General features: G+C 42.2%; 1 protein-coding gene across 4 annotated transcripts in view; it reads left to right on the top strand.

Annotated features, from left to right (window-relative positions):
• cacna2d1a (calcium channel, voltage-dependent, alpha 2/delta subunit 1a) overlaps positions 1 to 13,136 on the top strand; it is a 92,360-nt gene that overhangs the window by 61,304 nt on the left and 17,920 nt on the right. For all 4 annotated transcript variants that reach the window (XR_015112485.1, XR_015112486.1, XM_086202014.1 and 1 more), the window contains exons 11-22: positions 1,766 to 1,924; positions 2,221 to 2,325; positions 2,420 to 2,498; positions 3,461 to 3,510; positions 3,651 to 3,740; positions 5,047 to 5,109; positions 5,779 to 5,862; positions 6,002 to 6,076; positions 8,185 to 8,256; positions 8,349 to 8,420; positions 8,520 to 8,581; positions 9,461 to 9,537. Coding sequence is in view for 2 of the 4 variants with exons in the window: in XM_086202014.1 (XP_086058140.1) it covers positions 1,766 to 1,924; positions 2,221 to 2,325; positions 2,420 to 2,498; positions 3,461 to 3,510; positions 3,651 to 3,740; positions 5,047 to 5,109; positions 5,779 to 5,862; positions 6,002 to 6,076; positions 8,185 to 8,256; positions 8,349 to 8,420; positions 8,520 to 8,581; positions 9,461 to 9,537 (988 nt within the window). In the remaining 2 variants the exon portion in view is untranslated. The remainder of the gene's footprint in view (positions 1 to 1,765; positions 1,925 to 2,220; positions 2,326 to 2,419; positions 2,499 to 3,460; positions 3,511 to 3,650; positions 3,741 to 5,046; positions 5,110 to 5,778; positions 5,863 to 6,001; positions 6,077 to 8,184; positions 8,257 to 8,348; positions 8,421 to 8,519; positions 8,582 to 9,460; positions 9,538 to 13,136) is intronic.

Here is a 13,136-nt window from a genome sequence, read left to right as displayed (position 1 = left end):
ATATCTGAAGTTAATTATCTTTTTTATCACCTGTCGGAATATTTTTTTTGGAGTGATCTGCCACTGCTCATCAATCTGGCTGTTTTTGTCTCAATAATCTCTGACACGACGTCTTCCCACGTTAGAGCACATTTCGCTGTCGCGGCCGCTCGCTTTAATTTTGACGACTCGCTTAAAAGCATTTTAAAGCTGACAATTTTGGCAGTCACCACGACACGGCACGCCTATGCACAATCTGCTTTTTGTTTTGTTCTGGGTTTTTGTTTTTGTTTTCCTTTTTTTAAAGCTGTTTTTTTTTTTTTTTTTTAATGGCATTAAGCTCCTCGTCAATCTGAAGACCTGCGCAGATTCGTATGAGTAACGGTATTACCCAGACGTGCCAACATTAATTTGACAGCTAGAACTTTACATTTGTGTATTCAGTAGTCTTGTGTCTTTATTCTGGTTTGCACTCGTTCGCTCGGAGTGTTTATTCGTGTGGGTGTGTGAGTGTTTACACCAGTGTGGGTATCAGGAAGTCCACGTGTAGCAAGAGATGGAAGGAACTGCAGATGGTAAATAAAAAACAAAACAAAACAACTTTATTCCTCTTTTGGAGATAAATGCATTTTGAAGGACCAGCTACTGATTTCCTGAATCAATTCAGTATTCATTTAGAGATTTTTTTTTTTTTTTTTTTGCTGCAAATTAAACAAAGATGCAAGTCTCTAACATGGGGCATTATTAAGAATACTGTCTGCTTTAAAAGTGACCCTAATTTGTCAGAAGCCGTCTTATTTTTTTCGAGCACCTGGCGACTCTGACAGTAACTTGACTTCCCAGGTGATATTTTTTATTTTCCACAATATTTGAACCTCCAGGTTGCACATCTTGCTTTGCTTTTATTTTGTTCGGTTCTTCTCAGTCATCATACTGCTTTTTTATCTTTTTTTTTTTTTCTTAATCCCAAAACACTGCCCGACATCTGCCTACGGGCCCGACGCTGCTTTCAGCGGAGCGGCTTCACTCATGTTTGGGTTCGGATGTTACGAACGAGGAACGTTCGTTGTGTAATAATCCTGCTTGACGGTCAAACAGCTCTGAAAATATTCCCTCCTCGGCGTAGGTAATAAAAATGAAGTCAATAAATCCAAATATTCAAATTCTCATCGCAGCAAATGATAAAAGAACTGAAAAGTGAGTTTTTGGTATTTGTGTGTGTGTGTGTTTGTGTGTTTTGAACATGATCATGATTGGAAGGGTGCAGTGGAGGCCAAAACAGATGTTGAGTATTAATGAGCCATAGATGGTGTGTGTGTGTGTGTGTGTGTGTGTGTGTATTCCAGCTTGTGTGCATGAATTGATTGGCTTCCATCTGTTCCTCCGCATTAACTATTCACTGATATTATTCTTAAGCCGCTTCACCTATACAGACATGTTTTAATGTCATTTAATTTGCACTAATGCCGATGGCACCAGCCTTCCATAACCAAGCTCTGTGCTTTTTGTGTGTTTGTTTGTTTGTTTTACCTCCTTATTACCGTTGTTATCACATCCCTACCTGTTCTCCTTCCTTCTGTTCCCACAGCTTCCTTCGGTCTGTGCAGATTTAATCTCACACATGACACAATCCAAAAGATCTTTGATTGAATCTGAAATGAAATCAATACACTAATTCCGTTGTGCATGATGCTGCAACGAAGGGAAATCACATATTTAAGAGCAAATATGTGCAAAGTGCCTCTCCTCCACTTCCCATCATCCCTCCTTCCCTCTTCCCCTCCAGTTTAATGACAAAGCCATGCATGCGGCCTGCTTTGAGAACCTGGTGCAGGCCAACGTGAGGAACAAGAGGATTCTGAAAGATGCGGTGGAAGGCATCTTAGCCAAGGGTATCACCAACTACAGAGGAGGCTTTGAGCTGGCCTTCAAGCAGCTGGCCCAGGTAAAGTGTCAGTAACAGGAAATATTCAGACATCTGAAGAAAAACCTTGAGACAGGGTCTTGTTTTCATCTTAAATTATCATGCTATCACAAATAGGATTTACAGTAAATGGCTTTTTAAACCCGGTGGGCTCATAAAAAGTGAGTATGTGTCGACCTCTTGTGGCTTCACTGAACATTGCAATTTTTTTCTGCTGTGTGAGGTGGCGTCAGCCAAAAAAAAACAACAAAAAAAAACCCCTACACACTTGAGTCACATTTGATTGAATTAGAGTCGAGATTAACCTCCTCTTACAGGTGAACGTGTCAAGAGCCAACTGCAACAAGATTATCATGCTCTTCACCGACGGAGGGGAGGAGAGGGCGGAGGAGATTTTCAAGAAGTACAACCCAAAACAGGCGGTGAGAGTGAAGATGCGCGAGATTGAGAGAATACATACACCTTTTAAAATTGTATTCAGTCTCTTTATTTTTTTACACTTTCCTCTCTTCACAGGTGCGAATATTTACATTTTCAGTCGGCCAACACAACTATGACAAAGGACCGATCCAGTGGATGGCGTGCACTAATAAAGGTATCGGGATTTTCTGTTGAGTAAGGGGATCATTTTCATTTTTACTGGTCATTCAAGGTTTGTGGTGCTCTTGAACTGTACTGGCTTTTACAGTTCGGCGTATCTAAGATTTTTTTCCCCATCCCTTTTTATATGAATGGAAGCGAGAAAATATTTAAAAGTATCAAACAGCACCAGTTGGAATGAACAAAACATCCTTCAAACAAATTGAATCAAAACTGAACATTGTAATTCTCACCACTCATTGCAGTGTCAGTGGTTTTAATGTTTTGGCTGATTTGCACCGTTCCTGTAAGATATAGACAAAAGAATATAAAGGTCCAAACTCTATGACCCAAATACAAAAGGTTTTATTCACACTAGACAACATTCTAACCTTAAGATAATCATGTTTTTATGCCTCTATGAAGCCCCCCCCCCCAAAAAAAGAGGACTCGAGGATGAACTGATTAGTCAAAGGTCACTGTGAACTCACGTCTGTCTCTTGTGAACACAAAATCTCTGGCTCGCCTGCAGGAAATGCCATTAGGTCTGTCACAAACCTCCACTTGAGCTATGGATGATCACGTTTGACAAATCACAAATAATCACTTCATGACTGGTATAGATTTTTGTGCATCTCCAAAAGGTCAAAGATCAACTCCAGTGTCACGGCGTAGCGTTCTGCAAAATGCTTTTTTCATTATTAATACCATAACTCAGGAATGAAAGAGCTACACCCAATACTTGCTGTTCGCTACGAACCCTGGATTGTAAGTCTAGTTTCGTATTTCAGAAGACAAACAGTTACTTTTTAAAAGTTTTTTTTCCATCAAGCAGGAGAACGAAGTGGGTGGGGGGGGGGGGGTCACTGGTTTGATGTATCGCGCTCCTCTTATTTTGTCTGTCAAAAGATCATTTTAATTGCACAACATGTTTGTTTTGCACACTGGGTTTTGAAATAACTACAATCTCTCCGCCAGGATACTACTATGAGATCCCATCTATCGGCGCCATCAGGTTAAACACTCAGGTAAATATTCCCACTGCTGCGGCACATCCCTATCAAGTTACTTCATTCGTCTTCCTTAGGCTCTCTCAGCCAGTTCAGTATGGCTCCCTCTTGTGGCGGAATGGCTCATGTGCATGTTTTTCCCTCCCTCCTCCGTGCAGGAGTACCTGGATGTTTTGGGCAGGCCCATGGTTAAAGCTGACAAGAAGGCTAAGCAAGTTCAGTGGACCAACGTCTACCAGGATGCGCTGGTGTGTAACAAATACACCAACACAGCTGCACACAATAAGTTGAGAAATAACAGTGACAGCAACGCATTTGTACAAAACTGGAGTTGTCGAGAAACTCTTCTGGATGCCGTCAAATGAAAAATGCTAACCTCGGTTTCAACTCAGTTCCAGTAATCTTTTTATTTTTAAAGGAAGGATTAATTTAATCCTATAAATGCTGCGTGACTCAAAAACTTTTGGGGGGGGGGTCTGTTTTGGATTGGTCGTTGCCAAGTTGTTGGGATCATCAGTTAACTGATAAGATCCTGTCAACTGTATTGACCTCTCGAGCATCAGAAAACATTTTGTTAAGAGACCTTTGCGTTTAATTTATCCTAATTCCCAAACTGGGGTACGCCAGAAAACATGTTAATCCCATGCTCGTTCTCCAAAGACCTGTTCTTTCTCCTCCACTGATTGGTTCTGGCCCAGAGAGCCAGAGTAGGGCCATAGGCAGGCCTTCTGGGGATGCGCAGCCCCTTTCCTCCTAGGACAGCAAAGCTAAAGCCCTTTAGCACCTAATATGTTGCCTAAATTGCTCATATTGATATAAAAGGTTTAAGCAATCTCATTCTGCACCACTGGGAGCTGCTGAAACTGTCTAAGGATGCAGGACATAATCCGAAGATGAGTCCTGACTGTCCAAACCACGACCCAATCCAAATCTCCGGCCTCACAGACTTGGAGGCTCGTACCAGCGAAGTTCAGGAGGGTTTGACGTCTGTGACAATGAAAAATCGCTAGGTGTATCAGGGCTCTACCCCCAACATTCTGAGCCCTTACTGCCCCGTTTCCCTCAGTCTGTATTTCTGTAGACTTTGGCTGTGGGAACGACCCACCGTTCATAGCGTAGTGGTACAATACAGCGGTTACCGTGGTTACGGACATTTCCAGGAGGTGCAGGAATAGGATGCTGAGTGGGAACATGTGCTTCATGGTTTCTTATGGATTCAACTAACACATCAGTTGACTCCTGACTGTATACGAAATTTATGCCATATTATTTTAGGGTTATGATTTTGCAAAAGTTGTTATGATAACATGAAAGCACCGTCCCACTCGCACCGCCTCTTCCAATCAGTCGCTCGCCAGGTGACGCGGTTAAGTCTTTGAGGGTGGAGATTGGGATTGGGCCCTTCTGTTCAGCTGCTTCCAGTCTTGTGTCTGACAGAGCTAGCATTGGCAGTGCTAGCTTAGCTGCCAGTGGTGCAAGCTAGCACCAGGGGAAGAAAAAATAAAAGGTTGAGATCCCATTCTCAAATGTATATTGAATATGTTTGAACTATAGGAGCTGGGGCTGGTGATCACAGGAACTCTACCAGTCTTCAACAAGACCTTCACAGGCTCAAGGGTAAGCAGAAGATTGCACACACACACTTTCCCATTTATCTAGTTACTAACTGTGTGTCTGACATTTTGACCCCATGGTACATTTAATTTCTGTGGTTTTTTGACAGGCCATGTTTATCAGACCAAAAAAAGAGAGAACAAAATAAACAAATACACAACAATCTGAATCCTCTTAATCACCGTCTCATCCTTTTCTTTCATCCCTCGCTTTCTTGTGGCTCTTCCCTGCGTCCTCTGTTGAGACCGAGGTCCCTCAAAGCTCTCCCACATGCATCCACAGGAAAAGAACCTAGTTTGTCATAAAGCAGAAATAAAAAATAAAAAAAAAAGGAGAGATCAAACCTGCAGATCAGAGAGACAAACAATCTGATCCGGTAGCTAAGTGGTTCAAGATGAGTTTACATGTCTACCCCGAGAGACTCCGGGTTACTTCCGCCATGACTGCAAAACAAGGCTGGAAATGCCTTGTCAGTGACTCATGGCGGTATGTTAAGCTTTTGGGAATGAGACTTTCCAGATTTCAATTGCGCCCCATTTCCTTGAAATCATTCAAAATGCACAGAGGAACTGGACTCATCCAGAAAGAGCAACAGGATTCATGATTAGGTCTTACAGTGATGCTTTAGAGGCCGACTCTCCTGTGTGTGTGTTGTTTTTTGCGTTCATTCAGAAATCTCAAAACCAGCTCATCCTGGGTGTTATGGCGATTGACGTCTCCCTGGAAGATATCAAGAGGCTCACACCACGGTTCACTGTAAGAGCGCATACTTCTGCACCATGAAATTAAACAGCCGCATATGCTAGAAACCCTCATTAACATAGTTCATGTCCTACATGTTACCTTTGGTTCTTTAACCAGCCAACCATGCCCCTCTGTTTTCTTTCTCCTGCAGTTTGGACCAAATGGCTATTACTTTGCCATTGATCCCAATGGATACGTGCTCCTCCACCCTAACCTCCAACCACCGGTAGGTCAGATCGCTCAAGTTGGGCCGACACCAGAAAGAAACGAGTCATGCAACAGTTTTCAATATGTTGGATAAACTCAATCAATCGACCCAGCTGGCCATCAACACCATAAAGACTATCTTTAGGCCTCACTGTCAACCGTCATGATAAATGGAATCCAGCGTCTTATTGACATTCGCCAGCAAGAACCAAGCAACAAGCATGTCAGAAGGATTTGACGGAAGTACTGAATGTAGAGGACAGCATGGGGGTTCCATCCTCAGGCTTAGATCCACCTGAGCTGTCCCACACGCCCCAAGGAGGTCCCCCCCTAGAATTACACGCGGGAGATGGTTTAGGAAGGAAAAGCGAGGGCGGGTCAAGAAATCTGAGGAATAACAGAACAGTTTGGGTCAGTCAGGTACAATACAAGTAGGCCAGGCAGGTGGTTGGACGTGTGTTTTTTTTAGTTCTGCCTCCCAAACTGAATTCTTCTTCTGGCAGGGGTAGAGCCTCACGCTTGACATCAGCATTCCAATATGAGGAATGTACAAAAATCCACGATGCAGTTTTAAAAGCAACACAGTCGGTCAGAGAGGCCGAGATGAAGAAGAAACTCACCCAGCCTAAACTGAAAGGTCGAGTTTGAACATTCAGTTCAAGGAATCCAACGTGCACCAGAGCTGTAGATGGATTTCTTATTTCTAAATATTAACTGGTTTTGCGTCACAATTATTTGTTCCATCCAATAAATTATGGGTTCTTCAGAATGATCCCTGCTGTTTCCGCTGTGACCCCGGTGGCTATAAATGGTCATGTACGCTGCAACAAAAAGGGGTTTAAACAGTACAGTATATCCTGCTCACAAAAAAATAAAAGATAAATCCTTTGTCAGGTCATAAAAAAAGCCCCAGTTGTCTTGGGGGTTCTTTGAAAAATAAGCTATAAATTGACCGGCGTGTACGATTACTCGCCAATTTCAAGGTCACACGTACAAGGTTTTGGTATAAGGTTTCATATCGATGCTCTTTACGGGGTTTAATCTGTTTGTGAAAACTCTCGCGTGGGAGGACAGCGGGAGAAGTCAGGTTTGTAGGATGAAGTTTGCCGCGGCGATGCACTGAAAGAGTTCAGCCAAAAAAAAAAACAACAACAACAAAAAAATTCAGTCCTTAGCTACTCACCCTCATGCCAACAGATTGTCAGGGGATGTTTTTTCAGGTCTAAAAGCTGCCGGAGGACTGCAGGAAATGTGTTGTATTAATCGCACGAACAACTGAAATGAATGGAGAACAATTTTTAAACATTACAAAAGATATTAGAACCATTAAATGCCTCCGCACTGCCCAGCCCAAGTAATCCAAGGATCCTGAAGCCTAGACGCACCGAATGTCAACGCCAAATTCATTTTTAGGTGAACTGTCCCTTTAATACCCAGTTGAACCTGAAGTTACCCACAAGTCTTGCTTCATAGCAGAGACCTTCTGTGGTTTTTTTTTGGGGGGGGGGGGTGTTGCTGTATCACCTGGTAATGCAATTTTCTCAGTGCTCAGCTAGAACCCATTAGCTGCTCGCTAATATTACTCAAGCTGTCATTTGTCATGAAGATGGCATTCCTGATTGTCAACAAACTTTTGAAGAGTTAAGGAAAGTTGCGGTCAGCAACAGAAATGGAGGGTCCCGCTGTCAGCGAGCGCTTCCAAGCAGAGCGAGATCTCATTCTCATCATTGGACACGCACATTAAAAACGATCACCGCATGATCGGTGGCTGTCTGTTTTGCAAGCTGACTTATCGCTGCATCCCTCGGCCTGGATCGCCGCTGTTTGTATTATTTGGCTGACATTGCAGGGTTTTCTTTTTTCTTTTTTTCTTCCACCGATGCCTTCCTCAGTGTCTCCTGCATCATATTTGTTGAAACATCACAATATGTTGACCTTGTGAAACCTGCCATGTCCTTTTAGATGAGGCACGCAAAGATGATTGCTCACAGATGACAAAATTGTTAAAATCCAGTTGTTTACGAAGAAATCAACACATTTGTGTTCTGGAGAAAGATAAAAAATGTGAGTTAGGAGGAATACAGCTGTAAAGGACTCAGAATTCTTACTAACTGTGGCTTTACGCAGACCGCCGAGTTTCATGAACCTGTAACACTGGACTTCCTCGATGCAGAAATGGAGAGCGACATCAAAGTGGAGGTTTGGAAAACTTCTATAATTCATTGTCTCATATCAGAACCAATAGCATTGAAAAGTCTAAATATAGTTTGATTCTCTGTTTTTGATTATAGATAAGGAGGAAAATGATCGATGGTCAGCTGGGGAATTACACAATATCTGCACTGGTGAAATCCCAAGATGAGGTAACTTTGTATTGTATTGTTGAGAAGAACATCTGCTTAGAAAATGTAAATTTACAGCGCTGAACTCCACCAAATACTAATTGAACCAAACTGCTACAGCGCTACATCGACCTGGCTCAGAGAACCTACACCTTTGCACCGGTTAAAGGGACAGATTACAGGTAAATTACATCTTTTTTTTGGGGGGGGGGGGGGGTGTAAAAATATGTTGCTCATGAAGCGAAAATAGAAGCGTTCCAGATGCGTTTCATGGACACACATTGCAAGTTGGATCACATTTGTGTAAAACAACTTTGTGACTCATCCACGGTTTCAAGTTTAAGAGAAAATGCAGATGCAATATGAGCTGATTTATGAGAAACATCAAGTTATGATTCTTTTTATTCAGAGATTTGTAGTGGTGCTGTGATGCTGTATTTTGCACCATGCACAGAGTGAGGATTACTAACTTAAGTGTCTTGAACCCCCCCCCTCCCTCCTTGCATGACTTCTTGGTGACTTTAGAATTCATAAATAGCCAGACGCACATTTTTAGCTTAAAGCTAATGGAGACCGACTACTAACAACTGCAAAAGTGTCCAAAACATCCATTTAAAAACTCTCAAGCTTGTCGTCATCCAGCGTAATCCAAGTTTCTTTCTCCAGCTGTGTGCTCAATCATCGGACATGAACACACCAAACTGCAAGTGTTAAAAAAAAAAAAAAAAGGCTTGGATTAAACTGGATGATGCTTTTCATTGTTGGCCAACAGATGTTTTGCTTTCTTCAGTTGTCGGTCTCCATTAGCTTCAAGCTAACAATATGTGGCTGGCATTTTTTGACAATGAGAGTCGCCAAGATGCCACGCAGGGGAAAAAGAATGTCTTCACGAGTATAAAATGTGGAATTTGGTTTTTGAAAGAAATAATTAACAAATTACACTTTTGGGTGGCGTATGGCTTTGAAAAAAAGAAGTCTTTTTGCACTAATTGGCTGTATTTAGACAGATTTTGTTGATGCAGTTTTACAAATGTGTTTAATGTGTGTGTGTCCACTTTTAGCCTAGCCCTGGTCCTCCCTGACTACAGCATGCATTACATCCGGGCCACAATTGGCGACACAATCACCCAAGCAAAATGTAAGTAAACCAATTAAATCCCTCTTTTTTTTTTCTTCGTTCTTACTGTTTCCACTCTGAAAAAATTAGCTTCCATTTAGCGCATGCTGGAAAAACACTGCTACAGTTCTGCTGGGATAATGCTCGATCCGGAGCTTATGGTTCCCATCCATCACTTATAGCGCCACACACACACTCCCCTGCACCAGCCCTGCGTGTCGCCTCTTGTTTTGCTATGGCAACACACGCTCTCAGTTGTGGTGCCCTTCAAAAGTTTTTGTCACCAGACAGCGGGACGAGTGGCTCCAGTGTCCCCTTTCGCACATATCGTACTCATCAGTTCGTTTACAGCTAAGTAGCTCTTGGTGTGTGTGTGTGTGTGTGTGTGTGGGGGGCTTATCGAGTACTATATAGCGGATCAGAGGTTCCATATGTGTGGCATTGTCATGTTTCTTTTGAGCTCTCCTCCCTCTAGTAAAAGATGTCATTGACTTATAGTGTTACTCAAAGGACAGTTTTATTGTGCAAGTGTGCATGAGTACGTGTGTGTGTGTGCGCGCGCGCGCGTGTGTGTGTTTTGCTTGGCTTCAGTAAAGACAAGCCCACCCCCAGTCAGAGTTCATCAATTCACAAAGATAAAATTCATGTTTTGGGGTTGTTGTTGTTTTTTGGATTTTTTTTTTTTACTTCCAATCATTAATGATGTGAGCGTATGAAAATGGTCTTATTGACATTTTTTAGGTCGTTGTCGGAAATTGAGGAATATTGTGGAAAAAGTAATTAGACAAGTGGGAAAAAAACAGGACTTTTTCTTCTTTTTTTTCTTTACCTCAGATATTAATTTCCAAATATCATTGAAAAGTAAAGAGAAAAGGGAGCAGAGATGTCATTTTTTTAAAGAAAATATTCCAAATTACATATAGTAGAGGGCTGCACGGTGGTGCAGTGGTCAGCACTGTGGCCTCACAGCAAGAAGGTTCCGGGTTCGAGTCCCGGCACGGGCGCAGGATCTTTCTGTGTGAGTCTCCATGTTCTCCCTGTTCCTGTGTGGGTTCTCTCTGGTACTCCAGCTTCCTCCCACAGTCCAAAGACATCAAGAGGGGACGAGGCTGATTGATACTCTAAATTGACCGTAGGTGTGACTGTGAGTGTGAATGGTTGTCTGTCTCTATGTGTTGGCCCTGCGATGGACTGGCGACCTATCCAGGGTGAACCCTGTCTCTCGCCCGTTGATGCTGGGATAGGCTCCAGCCCCCCCACGACCCTTACTAGTAAGGAATAAGCAGAAGATGACGATGGACATATAGTAGAATATTTGCACTTAAAACATGAAAATCCACCAATGTTTCTGCACTTTTTTTTGTAACTGACATGGATGTGTTACGCGACCGTGGAAGCGCTAACAGCTGAACCCCGAATCCCGATCAAAAAAACTCAAAACTGAATGCTTTCGCTACGTTGAGGTTGTTTTTCATGCCACGGAGATGATGAGCGATTTTCAGAAACATTCACTCTGGCACGAACATCTTCTGGGATTAAATAATGAGCACAGTTAGAAATCAGCGGTCAAAGGTCAAGGTCAAAGGTCACTGTGGCCTCACAAGCATGTATTTGACCCTAATTCAAGGATAAACTGAGGTGAAAACACCTGCAATCAGAAATGTTAATGCCAACTTCAGTGTAACATCATAACAATGTGCAAAAATAGATTTCTGGTGTGTTTTACATGTTGTATTACCTTTTTAATAATATCCTTCAAATTTGAACTCTTCGGTGGTTTGCAACCACGAGGACGTAATTCTTCTTGTCCTCATTAATATACCTAAAAACCCCTAGAGTTCTTTCCTTTTTAAATGCAATATTCTTATTCAATGTCAGTTTGAATAAAATATTGTGTAACCCTGTTGGCTTCTTTCCTGTCCCACTCTGTTCTTTATTCCCACTTTCCTCTCCTCATGTTTTTATCTCCCCCCCCCCCCCCTCGTCTTTTGACCATTCCCGGTGTGTTGGATCCCTGCAGCATATTTGGGCAAGTATTCTCCTCCTGTGCTTCACCTCCGAACCCCTTGTCTCCCTCCCATTCTTACAACATCAGCAACTCCCGGCGCCGACTAATGCTACGTGGCACTGCGTCCTCACAAACACAGATGCATTTTTGTCCCCCCCCCCTATCTGTTTTTCTTCATTTAGTGGCTTGTGAGTGATAATGACAACTCTGTTGCACTGAATCAAGCTGGTGTCTGCTCTCAGAAGCGGTGCCTCGCATGCAAGGAGTGCCCACACAGAGCGCCAGAGTGTGTCTGCCTGTGTGTGCATGTCTGTATTTAACCCCCACCTGTTCCAATAGTCCTCAGATGTGGTTTTGGCACTAACTGGCTGTAGCAGGAAAAACACAGGACAGGATGTTTGCATTATTTAAAGGTGAAGCCATAAAGGGGCAGGCTGTGAGTCTGCACCTAAAGCATGAGTCGCTGCTCTTCTGCCTTCTCCTCTGTTTTGACTCACTTTGTGATTTAGAACCTTGTTAAATAACTCATAACGAGCTCCAAATGATTGCTCTTCATCCACTTGTGTTTGTCCTCCTGTGTGCTTTGTCATCTGTTCCATTTTTGTTCGTTGACTCGAAAAAGAGCCAGAGAGTGTTTTTCACAGCTGAACTGAAAGTGATGCACAATGGAAACGTCAGCTTAATAACATGTTCACGTGTCTTTGGGATGTCGAGGACAGAGGACCATTAAGGCCGTGTGGAAATATTTTGAGGAAAAACGCCTAGAAAAAAATATGTATGAATTTTCACTTTTAAACTCCAAATTCTGACTTCATTCTCATTATTAATTCTGACTTCTCTCAAAGCCCTGATGTTGAATTCTGATGCTAAACCCAGAATTATGAATTTTGGTATTTGATAGAATTATGATTTCCATCTCAGGATTTTGACCCCAAATAATATGTCGGGGAAAAGTCAGAATTCAGTTTTGAGTCAATTTTTGAGGGTAGAAAATTGAATTTTGAGAATTAATCACATTTCTTTTACTGAAAGTTTGAAATCTGAGAAGTTGATGTCAAAATTCTTACTTTAAAATCTGAATCGAAACCTAACATTTCTGATTTCTTTTTCTTTTTTTTTTTGCTCTGGATTCTGACTTTCTCTCTCTCAGAAATATTACTGTCAAAATAATATTCTTATTAAATGTCAGAATTCTGGGGGAAAAGTCTGGGCGCCTTGATAACAATCATAATTCGGGGGGGGGGGGGTCTCCAATTGAGACATTAATTAAATCAAACCTTTTATGTTTTTAATTCTTATTGTGGCCTTGATCTTCTTCCCTATGTTACATTTCTTGTCTTGCATGTCTTCAAGTGTGGGACTCCATTTTGATATCCATTCATATTTTGGATGGATTGTAGCCGATTCACAAAATATCCCTAAAAAAGAAATTACAATCACTCGTCACTCCCTAAATCTCCACGCTATCCATCATTACTCGATATTTTGTTGGATTAGTAAGTGCTGACCAAATATCAAAGGGACGAGCACATGGGTGCAATTATATCCTAATCATGACCACCAGGGAGGGCGAGGAGTAGCCGGTGTCGTCATGAGAAATTTCGCTGTACAG

The sequence above is a fragment of the Aulostomus chinensis genome, chromosome 4, assembly GCF_037954235.1.
Source record: "Aulostomus chinensis isolate RoL2024-O1b breed Wild chromosome 4, RoL_Achi_v1.0, whole genome shotgun sequence".
Taxonomy (NCBI): Eukaryota; Metazoa; Chordata; class Actinopteri; order Syngnathiformes; family Aulostomidae; genus Aulostomus; species Aulostomus chinensis.
The sequence above is the reverse complement of the archived record's forward strand: the minus strand, read 5'-3'. Positions and strand labels throughout refer to the sequence as shown.